Source organism: Salmo trutta, chromosome 28 (genome assembly GCF_901001165.1).
Source record: "Salmo trutta chromosome 28, fSalTru1.1, whole genome shotgun sequence".
Classification (NCBI taxonomy): domain Eukaryota; kingdom Metazoa; phylum Chordata; class Actinopteri; order Salmoniformes; family Salmonidae; genus Salmo; species Salmo trutta.
This window is the reverse complement of record NC_042984.1, coordinates 28,000,515-28,019,382: the sequence shown is the minus strand read 5'-3', so window position 1 is coordinate 28,019,382 and position 18,868 is coordinate 28,000,515. Positions and strand designations below refer to the sequence as shown.

The 18,868-nt window shown below is 45.3% G+C and overlaps 1 protein-coding gene across 4 annotated transcripts in view; it reads right to left on the bottom strand.

Moving 5' to 3' along the window:
• The window catches only part of cntn3a.1 (contactin 3a, tandem duplicate 1), a 110,977-nt gene that overhangs the window by 55,436 nt on the left and 36,673 nt on the right, over positions 1–18,868 (bottom strand). For all 4 annotated transcript variants that reach the window (XM_029719452.1, XM_029719454.1, XM_029719451.1 and 1 more), the window contains exon 5: positions 10,580–10,675. In XM_029719452.1, coding sequence (XP_029575312.1) covers positions 10,580–10,675 — 96 coding nt within the window. The remainder of the gene's footprint in view (positions 1–10,579; positions 10,676–18,868) is intronic.

The following is an 18,868-nucleotide window of genomic DNA, read 5'->3' as shown; positions in this document are numbered from 1 at the left end:
TGAGTCAGTTACACCAGCTCTGTGTCACGTCCTGGCCAGTATAAGGGTTAATTGGTATTGTAGTTTGGTCAGGACGTGGCAGAGGGTATTTGTTTTATGTGGTTCAGGGTGGTGTTTTTGTTGTAAGGGCATTTGATTTAGTATTCCGGGGTTTTTGGGCACTGTTCCTTGTTATGTATGTCTATGATTGATCTAGCTGTTGTATGTCTATGTGTGGTCAATTGGGGTTGGGACTCTCAATTGAAGGCAGGTGTTGTCCATTTGCCTTTGATTGAGAGTCCCATATATTAGGGTGTGTTTGTATGTGTCTTTTGTGGGAGATTGTTTTTGCATTGCGTTTGTGAGCCTGCAAAACTGTTTCGTGTCGTGAGTATCATTTATTGTTTTGTTTGTCAAGTGGATGCTTTACTCTTGTTTTTTGTCAGTAATAAAACATGAGTGTCCACAATCCCGCTGCATTTTGGTCCTCCTTTCCTCAACACGACGAAGAATGTGACAGAATCTCCCACCACCAAAGGACCAAGCAGCAGAGGAAGGAGCAGAGGGAATTTGGATTGGATAAACGGGAGAAATGGACATGGAGCAAAGACCGGGAATGCTACCGAGGAACACGACTGGCGATTAAACCCGAGAGGCAACCCCAAGACATTTTTTTGGGGGGGGCATATGGGTAGTTTGGCGGGGCAAGTTTGGAGCCCCAGACCAAATCCCCGGACTGTTTCTCGAAGGCCAGTTAATGGACAGGTCTTATGCTTTTCGGTAATGGGTGTTATGGCGAGGCCAAGTGTTTTTAGGCCAGTACGCGCTATACCAGCGCCCCGCATTTACCAGGGGGTAGTAGGCATTCAGCCAGAAAGGGCGATGCCAGGGTTAAGCTCGAGACCGCCAGTAAGCCTCCATGGTCCTATATATCCTGTTCCCGCTCCACGCACTAGCCTAGAGGTGCGTGTTCCCAAGCTGGCATATCCAGTACCAGCACCACGCACCAGGATTATAGTGCGTCAGCCCAGTCCAGTACGTCCTGTTCCCGCTCCACGCACTAGCCCTAAGGTGTGTGTTTCAAAGCTGACATATCCAGTACCAGCACCACACATCAGGCATCTAGTGCGTAAACCCAGCCTCGCCAGTCTAAAGTCGCCAGAGCTGCCCGCCAGTCTAAAGTCGCCAGAGCTGCCCGCCAGTCAACAATCACCAGAGCCGCCCGCCAGTCAACAGTCGCCAGAGCCGCCCGCCAGTCAACAGTCGCCAGAGCCGCCCGCCAGTCAACAGTCGCCAGAGCCGCCCGCCAGTCAACAGTCGCCAGAGCCGCCCGCCAGTCAACAGTCGCCAGAGCCACCCATCAGTCAACAGTCGCCAGAGCCGCCTGCCAGTCAGGAGCCGCCAGAGCCGCCCGCCAGTCAGGAGCCGCCAGAGCCGCCCGCCAGTCAGGAGCCGCCAGAGCCGCCCGCCAGTCAGGAGCCGCCAGAGCCGCCCGCCAGTCAGGAGCCGCCAGAGCCGCCCGCCAGTCAGAAGCCGCCAGAGTGGCCAGACTGCCCCGAGCTGCCAGAGTGGCCAGACTGCCCCGAGCTGCCAGAGTGGCCAGACTTCCCCGAGCTGCCAGAGTGGCCAGACTTCCCCGAGCTGCCAGAGTGGCCAGACTTCCCCGAGCTGCCAGAGTGGCCAGACTTCCCCGAGCTGCCAGAGTGGCCAGACTGCCCCGAGCTGCCAGACTGCCCCGAGCTGCCAGAGTGGCCCGACTGCCTGGAACGGCCAGAACCGGAGCCACCTCCAGATATAGGTGGATTGGGGAGGGGGGGTGTAGCACAGTGCCGTCGTTGACGGCAGCCACCCACCCTTCCCTCCCTTTAGTAGGGGGGAATTTTTGTTTTGTTGTTGTTTGGGGTTGTTTTTCTTAAGGTGCTTCCGGGGTTAGCACCTTTAAGGGGGGGGGGGTACTGTCACGTCCTGGCCAGTATAAGGGTTAATTGGTATTGTAGTTTGGTCAGGACGTGGCAGAGGGTATTTGTTTTATGTGGTTCAGGGTGGTGTTTTTGTTGTAAGGGCATTTGATTTAGTATTCCGGGGTTTTTGGGCACTGTTCCTTGTTATGTATGTCTATGATTGATCTAGCTGTTGTATGTCTATGTGTGGTCAATTGGGGTTGGGACTCTCAATTGAAGGCAGGTGTTGTCCATTTGCCTTTGATTGAGAGTCCCATATATTAGGGTGTGTTTGTATGTGTCTTTTGTGGGAGATTGTTTTTGCATTGCGTTTGTGAGCCTGCAAAACTGTTTCGTGTCGTGAGTATCATTTATTGTTTTGTTTGTCAAGTGGATGCTTTACTCTTGTTTTTTGTCAGTAATAAAACATGAGTGTCCACAATCCCGCTGCATTTTGGTCCTCCTTTCCTCAACACGACGAAGAATGTGACAGAATCTCCCACCACCAAAGGACCAAGCAGCAGAGGAAGGAGCAGAGGGAATTTGGATTGGATAAACGGGAGAAATGGACATGGAGCAAAGACCGGGAATGCTACAGAGGAACACGACTGGCGATTAAACCCGAGAGGCAACCCCAAGACATTGTTTTGGGGGGGGCATATGGGTAGTTTGGCGGGGCAAGTTTGGAGCCCCAGACCAAATCCCCGGACTGTTTCTCGAAGGCCAGTTAATGGACAGGTCTTATGCTTTTCGGTAATGGGTGTTATGGCGAGGCCAAGTGTTTTTAGGCCAGTACGCGCTATACCAGCGCCCCGCATTTACCAGGGGGTAGTAGGCATTCAGCCAGAAAGGGCGATGCCAGGGTTAAGCTCGAGACCGCCAGTAAGCCTCCATGGTCCTATATATCCTGTTCCCGCTCCACGCACTAGCCTAGAGGTGCGTGTTCCCAAGCTGGCATATCCAGTACCAGCACCACGCACCAGGATTATAGTGCGTCAGCCCAGTCCAGTACGTCCTGTTCCCGCTCCACGCACTAGCCCTAAGGTGTGTGTTTCAAAGCTGACATATCCAGTACCAGCACCACACATCAGGCATCTAGTGCGTAAACCCAGCCTCGCCAGTCTAAAGTCGCCAGAGCTGCCCGCCAGTCTAAAGTCGCCAGAGCTGCCCGCCAGTCAACAATCACCAGAGCCGCCCGCCAGTCAACAGTCGCCAGAGCCGCCCGCCAGTCAACAGTCGCCAGAGCCGCCCGCCAGTCAACAGTCGCCAGAGCCGCCCGCCAGTCAACAGTCGCCAGAGCCGCCCGCCAGTCAACAGTCGCCAGAGCCACCCGCCAGTCAACAGTCGCCAGAGCCGCCTGCCAGTCAGGAGCCGCCAGAGCCGCCCGCCAGTCAGGAGCCGCCAGAGCCGCCCGCCAGTCAGGAGCCGCCAGAGCCGCCCGCCAGTCAGGAGCCGCCAGAGCCGCCCGCCAGTCAGGAGCCGCCAGAGCCGCCCGCCAGTCAGAAGCCGCCAGAGTGGCCAGACTGCCCCGAGCTGCCAGAGTGGCCAGACTGCCCCGAGCTGCCAGAGTGGCCAGACTTCCCCGAGCTGCCAGAGTGGCCAGACTTCCCCGAGCTGCCAGAGTGGCCAGACTTCCCCGAGCTGCCAGAGTGGCCAGACTTCCCCGAGCTGCCAGAGTGGCCAGACTGCCCCGAGCTGCCAGACTGCCCCGAGCTGCCAGAGTGGCCCGACTGCCTGGAACGGCCAGAACCGGAGCCACCTCCAGATATAGGTGGATTGGGGAGGGGGGGTGTAGCACAGTGCCGTCGTTGACGGCAGCCACCCACCCTTCCCTCCCTTTAGTAGGGGGGAATTTTTGTTTTGTTGTTGTTTGGGGTTGTTTTTCTTAAGGTGCTTCCGGGGTTAGCACCTTTAAGGGGGGGGGGGGTACTGTCACGTCCTGGCCAGTATAAGGGTTAATTGGTATTGTAGTTTGGTCAGGACGTGGCAGAGGGTATTTGTTTTATGTGGTTCAGGGTGGTGTTTTTGTTGTAAGGGCATTTGATTTAGTATTCCGGGGTTTTTGGGCACTGTTCCTTGTTATGTATGTCTATGATTGATCTAGCTGTTGTATGTCTATGTGTGGTCAATTGGGGTTGGGACTCTCAATTGAAGGCAGGTGTTGTCCATTTGCCTTTGATTGAGAGTCCCATATATTAGGGTGTGTTTGTATGTGTCTTTTGTGGGAGATTGTTTTTGCATTGCGTTTGTGAGCCTGCAAAACTGTTTCGTGTCGTGAGTATCATTTATTGTTTTGTTTGTCAAGTGGATGCTTTACTCTTGTTTTTTGTCAGTAATAAAACATGAGTGTCCACAATCCCGCTGCATTTTGGTCCTCCTTTCCTCAACACGACGAAGAATGTGACACTCTGTTAGGAGGAATGGGCCAAAATTCACCCAACTTATTGTGGGAAGCTTGTGGAAGGCTACCTGAAACGTTTGACCCAAGTTAAACAATTTAAAGGCAATGCTACCAAATACTAATTGAGTGTATGTAAACTTCTGACCCACTTCAAATGTGATGAAAGAAATTAAAGCTGAAATAAATCATTCTCTCTACTATTATTCTGACATTTCAAATTTTTATAATAAAGTGGTGATCCTAACTGACCTAAGACAGGTTATTTATACTAGGATTAAATGTCAGTAATTGTAAAAAACTGAGTTTAAATGTATTTGGCTAAGGTGTATGTAAACTTCCGACAAGAAATAGCTCTTAAGAGAGGGAGGACAGCTAACTGCACAATATAAGGACTATTATGTTAAATTGAACGTTACACATACCCAGATCATGGTGAGAGTAGAAGAGATAGTGTTGGCATTTCAGACACTATTGTAAACTTTCAAGGAACCTGTGACTCAGAGTTTTGTTAGGTTGGATATTCTTCCAACTCATTAATCTCTTTCCCAATTTCTAACAGCCGGTGAACACTTGACAGATTCCATGCAGTAGTTACTCACAGCAGTCGCTGTAGGGACAGTAATTAAAGGAGGCTATGGTAACAGCATGGAATTGGATACGGCGCAAATGAGGGAGTTTGAGGTATGCGTCATGCGCAGTGTCAGTAGTAGCAGGGGTTACTTTAGTAGCATTTTTGTGATATCAGTTTATGAGGACTCATGCCACATAGCTTGGTAGCTGGTAACTGGGAGACCGATGGGAGTACCGGGGGCTGTTATTCAAATGTCACAAATTAGTGATTTGGCCATAAAGGGGGAGTCTATGCTGTCAGGAAATGACCCATGAATTATGAATATCCTCAGGTGAAAGCAGCACATGAGGAGCGGGAGATAACTGAGTGCACGGGCTGACAAGGTCAAAATCTGGAGATTGAGTGTACATCAAGATACACCAAGTGGGGTTATTGGGACAGCGTTGGTCTGGTCCACACACAGTACTCCGTATAGCACCTGCAGCGATAAAGATCGTCATGTCTCTCCTCGGTGGGTTCACAGTTCTCACTTGAAGTGAGGTCCAGCTGCATAATGGGTGAGCTTGAAGACGCCATGACAGAGGAAGTGGAGCTAAAGAGAGAAAGAAAGACTAGATTCCACTGTAAGACATGCAGATGGGTTGGGTCTGGGAGCCACTTTAAACATCATAGTTGGGTTGGGTTAGCTGCTTTATTGGTTAAATGCATCATATCAAAGGATAGATGTTGGGGTAATTGTACTCTAAACAACATTTTGGAGGCAGTGATGTGAAAGTCTATCCAGTGCTGAGTTACCTGAAGAGGATGTAGCGTTGATTAGGGATACGCACTTGCCTATCAGGTGACGTGCCTATCAGGTGGCAAAGAAGGTGATGGGGAGCAAAGTGAGAATGACATGGCTTGGGAACACCTCTTGGATCCTGTGGTCTGACGGGGAAGACGGGCGAAAGCATGAGGAGGATTTTTATGGCTTTAATTTTTGCCAAACTCAGCAGAAAAGTATCCTGAAGGCATAGTCGGGCGGAGAGAGAGTGGGAATTGTCATGTTATCAAACCTTGGGTTTTCATGCATATATCATTATGCATATCTTAACACATTATTAATGCTGTTATGTCTTATGTTTATTTTTGCTTTCCAAGTCTTGTGCTATAACTCTCTTAGGGACCAGAAGGAGAATGTTGAACTGGGAGAAGTCAACAGATCCACTGGACATATTATCGGTGTTCTATGAAAAATGGAAATAAGAGTGTTCATGGTGTGATTATAGTCTCTGAGGTTGTAAACCTCACTGTGAATGTTAATCATGTTTTATCTTTTGTTCATGTGTTGTTATCATTGTTTGTTTGTTTATAAGTAATTTATAAGATTATGTAAGTTGAACAGTAGGAAACTATTGTTCAAGAGGGTGGACTGTTGGGTTCTGAGAATATGAAATATACTTATTCATGTCACTGAGGAAGAGAGGGTAATGTATAACGTTTACATTATGTCAGGATATGTTATTGTTAGCCATCAGGGATCCTATGGGAGGGATTCTCTGGGAGGAGAAGAGACAGTCTGGTACCAATCAACATGACAGCCTTGAGATGGGGAGGAGTGAGCACTTTGGGGTATAGATAATCAGAACCTAACAGTTTTTTATAATTATTTTATTAATGAAAGCAGGTAGCCTAGTGGTTAGAAAAGTTGCTGGATCGAATCCTTGAGCTCCTGAACAAGGCAGTTAACCCACTGTTAACCCAATGTAAATAATTCTAAATAACAAACTGGCTTTATTTACAAATTAGTAACAATGTCTCACCCCGTGTTCAAAAGCATAATCAGTGCTCTAATTCCCCGCAATGAAGTGGTGACGCAGGGTACCGTACTAAACCACAAATTACCTCTATGTCCCGCAGCATAATCGCAAAACTTTTAGTTGAGCAACCATTGTATCTAATCGAATAGAATCCACAGATTGCGAGATGAAGATAAATACTTTTACTAAGAGTATTAGTATATGAGTAATTGACTGACCCGGTCTCTCCAGATCTCCCAACAGTTCTATTTCTAGGGTCAATATTCGATCAATGTTATGCATTTTCAGCCATTTCTGAACTTGAGACAAGAAACAGGCTACCTGAGGGCAATACCAACATAAATGGTCTATTGATTCTGTATCCCCAAAACAAAATCTGCATATTTTCGATGATTGTATGCCCGAAATATTCAAAAATGTTTTGGTAACAAGAATTCTATATAATAATTTTATTTGAAAAACATGAAGTCTTGAATCTTGCATAATTTTATATAACAACTCATACACCTTGTACCATGGAATCGGTACCTAACAAATCTCTTCCCAACTATTTTGCAATTTGTATGGAACAGCTGTCAACATCCTGGTCCTCAAATGAAACTGGCATACTTTCTTAATAGGTAGGGGTTATTTTCTTTGAATGCTTCATTTGGTCATTGGTAACATACAGTAGGAAGACCACCCCGCTGAAGGACATACAAGAAAGCCTATTGAACTTCTCAAAAACCAACCTAAGCAAGCTTAAAATGGGCCTCCAGAGTGGCGCAGTGGTCTAAGGCACTGCATCGCAGTGCTAGCTCTGCCACAAGTGATTCTGGATTCGAGTCCAGGCTCTGTCGCAACCGGGAGACCCATGGGACGGCGCACAATTAACCAAGCGTCGTCCGGGTTAGGGGAGGGTTTGGCCGACAGGGGTGTCCTTGTTGTGCACTAGCAACTCTTGTGGCAGGCCAGGCGCAGTGCACGCTGACACAGTCGCCAGGTGTACGGTGTTTTCTCTGACACATTGGCTTCTGGGTTAAGTGGGCATTGTGTCAAGAAGCAGTGTGGCTTGGCTTGGCTTGGCTTGCATGGCTCTCGACCTTTGCCTCTCCCAAGTCTGTATGGGTGTTGCAGAGACAAGACTGTGACTACCAATTGGATACCACGAAAAAGGGGTGAAAAAAATAAGCAAGCTTAAATCCTGGGGAAATGTTCTGTGGACCAATTAAACCAAATTAGAGCTCTTTGGCAAAACAGATCACAAACCCACATTAAGCTTTCAATGTGGGGTTGCTTTGGTACGAAGGGCCTTGAACGTGTGCAAGGCATCATGAAATCACCAGTGTCCAAAAAGTGGGTCTCCATTGAAGGTTGTGGGTATTCCAGTAGGACAATGAACCCAAACGCACATCAAAAGGCAGACAGAAATGTTTCAAGAAGAAACACTGGACTGTTCTAGAGTGGCCAGTGAAGAGTCCAGACCTGAATCATATCCAAAACCTATGGCAAGATCTGAAAACAGCAGTTGGTAGATGGCATCCCTCAAACACTGAATAATGAATAATGAATAATCACCATTTTATTTTAAGAATCTGTGTCAAACGTTTCGGGTAGCCTTCCACAAGCTTCCCACAATAAGTTGGGTAAATTTTGGCCCATTCCTCCTGACAGAGCTGATGTAACTGACTCAGGTTTGTAGGCCTCCTTGCTCGCACACGCTTTTTCAGTTTATGGCCAAACTGTTCTATTTATGTTTCATCAGACCAGAGGACGTTTCTCCAAAAAGTACGATCTTTGTCCCCATGTGCAGTTGCAAACCGTAGTCTGGCTTTTTTATGGCAGTTTTGGAGCAGTGGCTTCTTCTTTGCTGAGCGGCCTTTAAGATTATGTTGATATAGGACTCGTTTTACTGTGGATAGGGATACTTTTGTACCTGTTTCCTCCAGCCTCTTCACAAGGTCCATTGCTGTTGTTCTGGGATTGATTTGCACTTTTCGCTCCAAAGTACGTTCATCTCAGGAAGGAGACAGAACGCATCTCCTTCCTGAACGGTATGACGGCTGTGTGGTCCCATGGTGTTTATACTTGCGTACTATTGTTTGTACAGATGAACGTGGTACCTTCAGGCATTTGAAATTGCTCCCAAGGATGAACCAGACATGTGGAGGTCTACAATTTTTTTTCTGAGATCTTGGCTGATTTCTTTTGATTTTCCCATGATGTCAAGCAAAGAGGCACCGAGTTTGAAGGTAGGCCTTGAAATACATCCACAGGTACATCTCCAATTGACTCAAATTATGTCAATTAGCCTATCAGAAGCTTCTAAAGCCATGACATCATTTTCTGGAATTTTCCAAGCTGTTTAAAGGCACAGTCAACTTAGTGTATGTAAACTTCTGACCCACTGGAATTGTGATACAGTGAATTATAAGTGAAATAATCTGTCTGTAAATAATTGTTGGAAAAATTACTTGTGTCATGCACAAAGAAGATGTCCTAACCGACTTGCCAAAACTATTGTTTGTTAACAAGAAATTTGTGGAGTGGTTGAAGAACGAGTTTTAATGACTCCAACCTAAGTGTATGTAAACTTCCGACTTCAAATGTATATAATATTTTATAGAGGACAAAATCTGCAAGCCATGTCTGTAGCTAGCTTGCTACCTTGATTTCTGTCAGATGTGCATGAGAACAAGGGATTACATCCTTGAGTAAATCTAAAAGGTCGAGTTCCATTAGGAAAATGAGGTCAGGTGCATTAGGTCTGGGTCTGAACACAGTCATCCAGATAGACACTCAGAGAGCAGTAGGGGACATGAGTGCAGACAAAGCAGGCACCCTAATGCACAGGCTCTGAAAAAAAGTGCCACTGTGATTTCTCTTTAACTCTGTATAGCATCTTGAGTCTTGGCCACACTCAAATCCCGAAGCCTTCTTGAGGCATTTCTAGTTAATCTTTAACACTCTGTGCGCCGGAATTCTATAATTACTAGAATGGCCATGGCTGACATTTTGACCGTTGATATTTCAATTGTATAAATATTCATTAATAAATAATGAATGCATTTATTATGTTAAAATAGGCCATAAGAAACCTCAGGACACGAAATATAAATTGTAATCAGTCCGAAAATGTATTGATTGATCCAGAAGTGCATAGATTGTAAATACTAAAATAAGAAGATGCTGCTTTTTCTGACTTCACAGCTTGGAATAGCTCATTATCCCAATCCCTCTTAGACCAGCTTGAGCACATCCAAAAGTGTGCTTGCCGCATCATCCTGGGCACTGCATATGTGAGGCACACCGATGCACTGCAAACACTTGAAAAGCAAAGAGAGCAGCTGTGCCTGGATTTTGCAATCTCTCTCTACAAGTCCCCCTTCCGTGACCGGTTAGTTGCTTGTCTAAGTTCCCATCCAATTCTAAAATCTGCATATGCGCATTTTCCCACCAGAGCTGTGTTTCCATCTAATTTACTTGTTGCGGATAAAAGCTGTGCGTGATAACGTACAACGCACTTTTCACCTTAAATTTCCATGTACCGAATAGAAAGCAAGAGTTCAATGTGCTTCCATTGTGTTTTTCTACCAATGGTTTTGTTACAAAAACTGTTGCAATAAATAGCATACTTGCCCAATCCGGTTTTGGCGCATGCCCTCTAGACAACAGTTCACTGATAAAGTGGACATGGTAGGTTATATTGATGAGATATGGAAGAGCAAGATACTTTTTATTTGATAATTGCCAGCCAAGAACCGATCATCATGCCACCAGCATTCAAATAATAGCCATGATATTTATTTATTGTAGGCCTACATATGACTTATTGAAATAGTGTGCCACTTAAACAAGTTTTTAGTTGGTCCTTTCACAGTCATTAGGTGTTTCGTAAAGGCTTTCTTACCTCCAGAGTGGGGTGGTGGGCCACAGAGTAGGACCACTCCTTGGCCCTCACGAACCCTCACTGGACTTCGACTCTGTGTCTTGAAATTCTCCAAGTCTGTTTCAGAGAGACAAAAGGAATGGGTCAAAATGATCAAGCAGTATTCTACTGAATTTATGAAGCAATGGCAATAGCCATTATTGCCATTATCTAACCAAATATTGACATAGTAACTCATCTATCATCGGTAGTGTGGAACACCATGCAGTGACTTGACATTATACAAATTGATATAGCCCCAAACACAGGTCATGTCTTTTTGTCTAATACTCCCTTTTAACAGTGAGTCATTGACTATTCTAAGGACTACAATTTCATCTTTTTGACACAAATTTTACTATATTAATGTATCATAATTTATTATTCTAGTTCCTATCTAATATATTGAGCATCTACCTCATTGGGTTAAATGGCAGTATCCGACACCTTTGGACAACTTTGAGAGACAATAATTTCTGCCCGTGTACTTACAGAACTGTTCAATCCCAAGCACCTCCAGCATGCGGAAAGCCCTTCCTCAAGTATAAGTCACACATGAGTGATTTTAATTGAAACTATGTATTGTTATCACTTTCTGTGTTTCATTCATTACTTTCCTCATTGCACACGTTCCAGCAACAATTAAAACGGCTATGAGATTGAAATAGCATGTGTATGGCAACCAATTACTTCTTGACAACCTACTCGGGAAAAAGGACAACAATCCACATGTCTGTCTTTTCTCTGCTGTTGTTGCTCTTGTAGATTTCTAAGAGCCTATACTGCAAAATAGCAAACCAAAGTAACCAATAACCATAATCAAGAGAGAATGGAAATAGAAAGAATAATAATGTACTGTAACACCTACTTCCCCATGATTACATGAACTTAATGAGAACACTGCCTCAATTAACAGATTCATTTGAGAAGTCTGTATAATATTGGGGAATTATGTCACCATGTCTGTGTGATGCTTCAGGGACATCTGTGCCCCGCCTAAGCAAGATTTATGTGAAACACTTCTAGATCGATTCTAAGTCTTGAATACCATGAGTGATTAGTTCTGCTTTAGGAAGCTGTTTAAATTGGGAATTACAGAGCCCACTGATTTATTAAAAGTATAAAGAGGTCAGGTACAGTAATGAATGTCCTCAAGGCTATGGGATAACTTTGTTATAAAGGCCCGTTTTTCTTATTTCCCATATTCTTGAATTCCCCTTTAACCTGTAAACATACATTTAGACACTGAGATTTTTGAGGCAGTCCAATTTTTAAAAAAAATGTGTTTCTATGTTTTATCAGGTGCACAAGTATTCAGCATTTGAGAGGCATGATTAGGTGGATTTGGAAAACAACCAAATCTCAAGACGCCACAGAAATTACTTTGTTAAAGAAAGTCATTGCTATCATCAAAGTTATCTTTCCCTATCCCTGTCTCAACAACATGAAGCGAGCGTCAGGTTAGTGCTTACAATCAACTATTGGCACATTGGATTTCTAACAACATGTCCTGTGTTTTCAGAACTAACGAGGTTTAAGAACTAACTGAACACAGTATATCATTCCAAAAATGATTAACATTTCAAATAAAACTTTCTCAAAGTGAGTATTAAAATAAATATTTATTTGACAACAAAAAAATCCCTGAAACTAGGTGAAATCTGTATATGAGCAGTATTTCCCAATAGCACCTACCAACATTACTACACCACCGTGAAGTGGAAAAAAACGGTCAATATTCTCATAGTGTGAAACGCAAATGAGCTGGACACACTAAAGCCAGCCATGCCTGACAAACCAAACTGTTCTGCAACCCCTGGATTATTTTGTCAAGCCTATCAAAGACATACCTCTGTGTGCTTTTTCATTGCCTAATTCAAGCTATTTTGAGTGCTTTCAGGTCCATGAAATTGGATGTGAATTAGCATTTTGTGACTTAATGCAATGAATCAGAGGAGATTGTATCAAAAGAGAATGTGAGTAGCTTTTGTTGTGGTGTGAACGAGAGCATTAACCAACAGTCATGGCTTGTCCTTCACAGTTATTTAATATTGAGTCATATTACTGTAGAAAGTACCACTCAAACCACTTTCATACCCTAAAACGTAAATGTTATGGTATACCGCTTTGAATAGTTTATATGATATGATATTGTTCCCATCTCTTCATTAATCTATGTTCTACTTATTCAAAAAATGAGCAACACACAATTTTGCAGTGAGCACTCAGAAATAAGTATGATATTACAAGACTGAGACACTTTACAGCAGGGATATTCAACTCTTACCCTACGAGGTCAAGAGGCTGCTGGTTTTCTGGTCAAACTGACAATTAACTGTGCCCACCTGGCGTCCCAAGTCTAAATCTGTCCCTGATTACAACAAATGCTGTGGAACTGCCTTTGAGGTCCAGAATTGAGTTTGAGAAATGTACACTATGACATCAAAAACGTTCATTGAGAAACTCTTTACAATTGCTCTCTAGCACTGTGTGATAAATTACTGTTTAAAAATGGTATGTTTGAAATGAAGATAGCTAGAGCCCTGATATATTTTGGACAGGCCAAGACTGTGAGTGCTGTTCATGTGCCCACTCTCTGATTACTATAAAACTAAATAAGGATGTAATTTTCCCTTGAGGCGAAAGTGTGGAAGTTATGAAAGGTACTTGATAGAAACGAAGGAAGGCGTTTGTTAAAAACAAGAGATAGAAATCAGATCTACTTGTGAAATGTATTGTAATGTCAGACAGACACTGGAAAACAAATAGGCAAATGATGTGCAATTGTGAGGCTGAACTAAAGAAGAGATATGAAATCTGATGCACCTAAGATACAAGTGAATTACATCCTGTGCAGTTTCTTAAATACAGTTATTTCACCATTCAATAATGAAGCACAGAGCTAAACCCTAGCGATGATCTGGAAACAACATTGCACCTGGAGCATATCATGCGCATTCTCTTGGGTACATATTAAAAGGTTATTCCTGCAATATGGCAGTTACAATCTGTGGAGTAATGTTATATTTTACCACAGCAGAGTCGAGAGACTTTCAATTATAAAAATCCCAAAGAGATTACAGAATTCAATCTGCCCCTAGAACGAGTGAGATTATTCCAGTGAACACAACAGACGAGCAGAGGCTTTTAAAACATTTCACCACAGTATTGTCAGTGGAATCATCAACCTTTAAATGTTCTGATATTTTAAGCCCATATTAGATGGTGAAAGATTTTCTGCAGTTTATATGGCTCAGCCCACAGGCTGGTGGTGGATGAAGGGCTGCCATGCATCCCTAACACAATAACTCTTTGTACCTACATTTTTATAAAAAAATATACATTTGTTCAATTTCACACATGTACAAATGTCCATTAATACGTATAGTGTGAATTGGAAATGTGTTTTTTTGCATATCCCAACTCCCCCTGAGACGCCCTCAGAGAGTTGGGTCACAGCCAGGGTCATCATTGTCCAGGAGCCCTGGAGCAATTAGGGTTAAGTGCCTTGCTCAAGGGCACATTAACAGATTTTCACCTTGTCGGCTAAGGATTTGAACTAGCGACCTTTCGGGTACTGGCCCAACGCTAGTATACCTGCCACCCTATATATGTTTTTTACGAATATCTTACTAATCTTGGTAACGCTGAGCAAGCAAAATACCAATTAAAAGACCAACTTCAGTAGCCACAAGAGCTTATGTGCCTACTACTTTATATTTTAAACCAATGCTTTTCATGGTCCAACTGCATCATGTGCAACATCTACAGTGGGTTCAAAAATTATTGACACCTTTGATAAAGATGAGCAAAAGTGACTGTATAAGATACATAATTCAAATACTGAGCTACAGTATATTGTATGCGTTATCAAGGTGAGGTGTTGAAACATACTGAAATCAGGGGTGTCAATAATTGTACTTGTCACGCCCTGATCTGTTTCACCTGTTTCTTGTGTTTGTCTCCACCCCCTCCAGGTGTCGCTTATTTTCCCCAGTGTATTTAACCCTGTGTTTCCTGTCTCTCTGTGCCAGTTAGTCTTGTATGTTTACAAGTCAAGCAGCATGTTTTCCCGTGCGCCTGCTTTCTATTTATCTTTTGCTAGTCCTCCCGGTTTTGACCCTTGCCTGTTTTCTGGACTCCATTCCCGCCTGCCTTACCATTCTGCCTGCCCTGACCTCGAGCCTGCCTGCCACTCTGTACCTCCTGGACTCTGAACTGGTTTTGCCTGTCTATGACCATTCTCTTGCCTACCCCTTTTGGTTTGTTAATAAATATCAGACTCTAACCATCTGCCTCCTGTGTCTGCATCTGGGTCTCGCCTTGTGCCTTGATAGTACTATACTGAACAAAAATATAAATGCAACATTCAACAATCTCAAAGACTTTACTGAGTTACGGTTCATATAAGGAAATCAGTCAATTGAAATAAATTCATTAGTGTCACGGTTGTCGTCGGTGAAGGAGGACCAAAACGCAGCAGGTATGTTTATGCTCATCTCAACGTTTTAATAAGTACAAAATGAACACCAAAATAACAAACCAAGAAAATGAACGAACTAACAACAAACAGTTTGGCCAAGCATAAGGCTCAGCACAGAACAATCACCCACAAATACCAAACACAAACACACCCTACTATATGGGACTCTCAATCAAAGGCAGATAGACAACACCTGCCTTCAACTGAGAGTCCCAACCCCAATTAACCAAACATAGACATACACTCACTAGACTCCACATAGAAATACCTAAACATAAACCAAAACCCGGAATTACTAAATCAAACACCCTTTTAACAAAACACACCACCCTGAACCACATAAAACAAATACCCTCTGCCACGTCCTGACCAAACTACAAAACAATTAACCTTATACTGGCCAGGACGTGACAGTACCCCCCCCCTTAAAGGTGCTACCCCGGAAGCACCTTAACAAAAAATAACCCCAAGCAACACCAAAAGAAAAATTCCCCTTTACTAAAGGGAGGGAAGGGAGGGTGGCTGCCGTCAACAACGGCACTGTGCTACACCCCCCCCTCCCCAACCCACCTATTTCTGGAGGTGGCTCCGGCTCAGGCCGTTCCAGGCTGTCTGGGCAGTCTGGCAGCTCGGGACAGTCTGGGCAGTCTGGCAGCTCGGGACAGTCTGGGCAGTCTGGTCACTCCGGCAGATCAGGGCAGTCTGGCCACTCCGGCAGATCAGGGCAGTCTGGCCACTCCGGCAGATCAGGGCAGTCTGGCCACTCCGGCAGATCAGGGCAGTCTGGCCACTCCGGCAGTTCAGGGCAGTCTGGCCACTCCGGCAGTTCAGGGCAGTCTGGCCACTCCGGCAGTTCAGGGCAGTCTGGCCACTCCGGCAGTTCAGGGCAGTCTGGCCACTCCGGCAGTTCAGGGCAGTCTGGCCACTCCGGCAGTTCAGCGCAGTCTGGCCACTCCGGCAGTTCAGCGCAGTCTGGCCACTCCGGCGACTGTTGACTGGCGGGCAGCTCCGACGACTGTTGACTGCCGGGCAGCTCCGACGACTGTTGACTGGCGGTGCTGGGTTTACGCACTTGAAGGCTAGTGCGGGGAGCGGGAACAGGACGAGTCGGACTGGGTTGACGCACTTCCGGGTCCGTACGAGAGACAGGAGCTGGAAACCCAGGGCTATGGAGGCGCACAGCCGGTCTAGATCTTACCTCCTGCACAACCCGCCTTGGCTGGATGGAACTAGTAGCGGGGTGCTCGTACAGGGCAGACTGGGCTGTGCAGGGGCCTGATGGTAGCCGTGCGTAGAGCGGGAGTTGGGTAGCCTGGTCCTCGGAGGCGTACCGGCGACCAGATGCGCTGCGCAGGCATCCTCCTACCAGGCTGGATGCCCGCTCTAGCACGGCACCTGCGAGGGGCTGGAATAACTCGCACCGGACTGTGCGTGCGTATGGGTGAGATAGTGCGCTTCTCAGCGAAACATAGCGCTCTCCACCCCATACGCTCCTCCATATAACCACGGGTAGCTGGCTTCCGGCTCTTCCTTCGCCTAGCCAAACTACCCGTGTGCCCCCCCAAAAAAAATTATTGGGGGTGCCTCTCGTGCTTCTCCCTCAGCGCGTCCATGGCCTCGTACCTCCGCCTCTCCGCCTTGGCTGCCTCAATTTCCCACTGCGGGCGGCGATACTCCCCAGCCTGGTGCCAAGGTCCGGCCCCGTCCAGAACTTCCTCCCAAGTCCACTTCTCCCGCCAGTCCAACTCGAATTCCTTCTGCTCCTTCCTCTGCTGCTTGGTCCTTGAGTGGTGGGTGATTCTGTCACGGTTGTCGTCGGTGAAGGAGGACCAAAACGCAGCAGGTATGTTTATGCTCATCTCGACATTTTAATAAGTACAAAATGAACACCAAAATAACAAACCAAGAAAATGAACGAACTAACAACAACAAACAGTCTGGCCAAGCATAAGGCTCAGCACAGAACAATCACCCACAAATACCAAACACAAACACACCCTACTATATGGGACTCTCAATCAAAGGCAGATAGACAACACCTGCCTTCAACTGAGAGTCCCAACCCCAATTAACCAAACATAGACATACACTCACTAGACTCCACATAGAAATACCTAAACATAAACCAAAACCCGGAATTACTAAATCAAACACCCTTTTAACAAAACACACCACCCTGAACCACATAAAACAAATACCCTCTGCCACGTCCTGACCAAACTACAAAACAATTAACCTTATACTGGCCAGGACGTGACAATTAGGCCTTAAGCTATGGATTTCACATGACTGGGAATGAAGATATGCATCTGTTGGTCACAGATACAGTACCTTAAAAAAAAGGTAGGGCCTGGATCAGAAAACCAATCACTATCTGGTGTGACCACCATTCACCTCATGCAGAGCGGAGGTTGTTGGTCCCGTTGAATGTTGTCCCACACCTCTTCAATGGCTGTGCGAAGTTGCTGGATATTGGTGGGAACTGGAACATGCTGTCGTACACATCGATCCAGAGCATCCCAAACATGCTTAATGGGTGACATGTCTGGTGAGTATGCAGGCCATGGAAGAACTAGGACATTTTCAGCTTCCAGGAATTGTGTACAGATCCTTGCGACATGGGGTCATTCATTATAATGCTGAAACATGAGGTGATGGTGGCGGATGAATGGCACGGCATACTCACCAGATATGCCCCACCCATTGAGAATTTTGGGATGCTCTGGATCAACATGTACGACACCGTCTTCCAGTTCCCACCTATATCCAGCAACTTCGCACAGTCATTGAAGAGGAGTGGGACAACATTCCACAGGCCACAATCAACAGCCTGATCAACTCTATGTGAAGGAGATGTGTCGTGCTGCATGAAGCAAATGGTGGTCACACCAGATACTGACTGGTTTTCTGATCCACGCGCTTAACTTTTATGTATCTGTGACTAACAGATGCATATCTGTATTCCCAGTCATGTGAAATCCATTCACTCTTAGAAAAAAAGGTGCTATCTAGAACTTAAAAGGGTTCTTCGGCTGTCCCCATAGGAGAACCCTTTGAAGAACCCTTTTTGGTTCCAGGTAGAACCAACCCTTTACACAGAGGGTTCTACATGGAATCAAAAAGGGTTCTCTTATGGGGACAGCCAAAGAACCCTTTTGGAACCCTTTTTGTAAGAGTGTAGATTACGGCCTAATGAATTTATTTAAATTGACTGATATCCTTATATACTGTAACTGATTAAAATCTTTGAAATTGCTGTATGTTGCATTTATATTTTTGTTCAGTATATGTTACATCTTTGTTACATTACATCCTATTTTATAAAAAATCGAAGCCTCAATGTGGGCCAAAAAAGCACTCCAGGTGCTTCTGGTCTGGTCCAAGTCTTTTACAAATGACATGATACAGACTTTCAAAACAGGCTTCTCCTCAATTCATTATTCCTCTGACCCGGCACCGTTCAATCATTCTGCAGGATTAATTAAGTTATACCAAGAGCAACAAATAAGATGGATGACACATCACCGCAGATACTTGTCCTTGTCAGTTGACAAAAGCCACAGGTCCCAGGTCAGAGCCAGGCAATGGACGAGACCAATCACAGTGACATACAGTGCAGGTCAGACCTCGAAAATTGGTAGGAAATATGAATATGATACACGGCCTGGTGTAGACATTTGGTGTCAGCGGTGGGATTCATATGAATATGATATACTGCTATGTGGGGACTCGTGACTCAAATGCACCCATTAGAAGCCAGCTAAATACCCGGGGTGCTCTCACAAGGA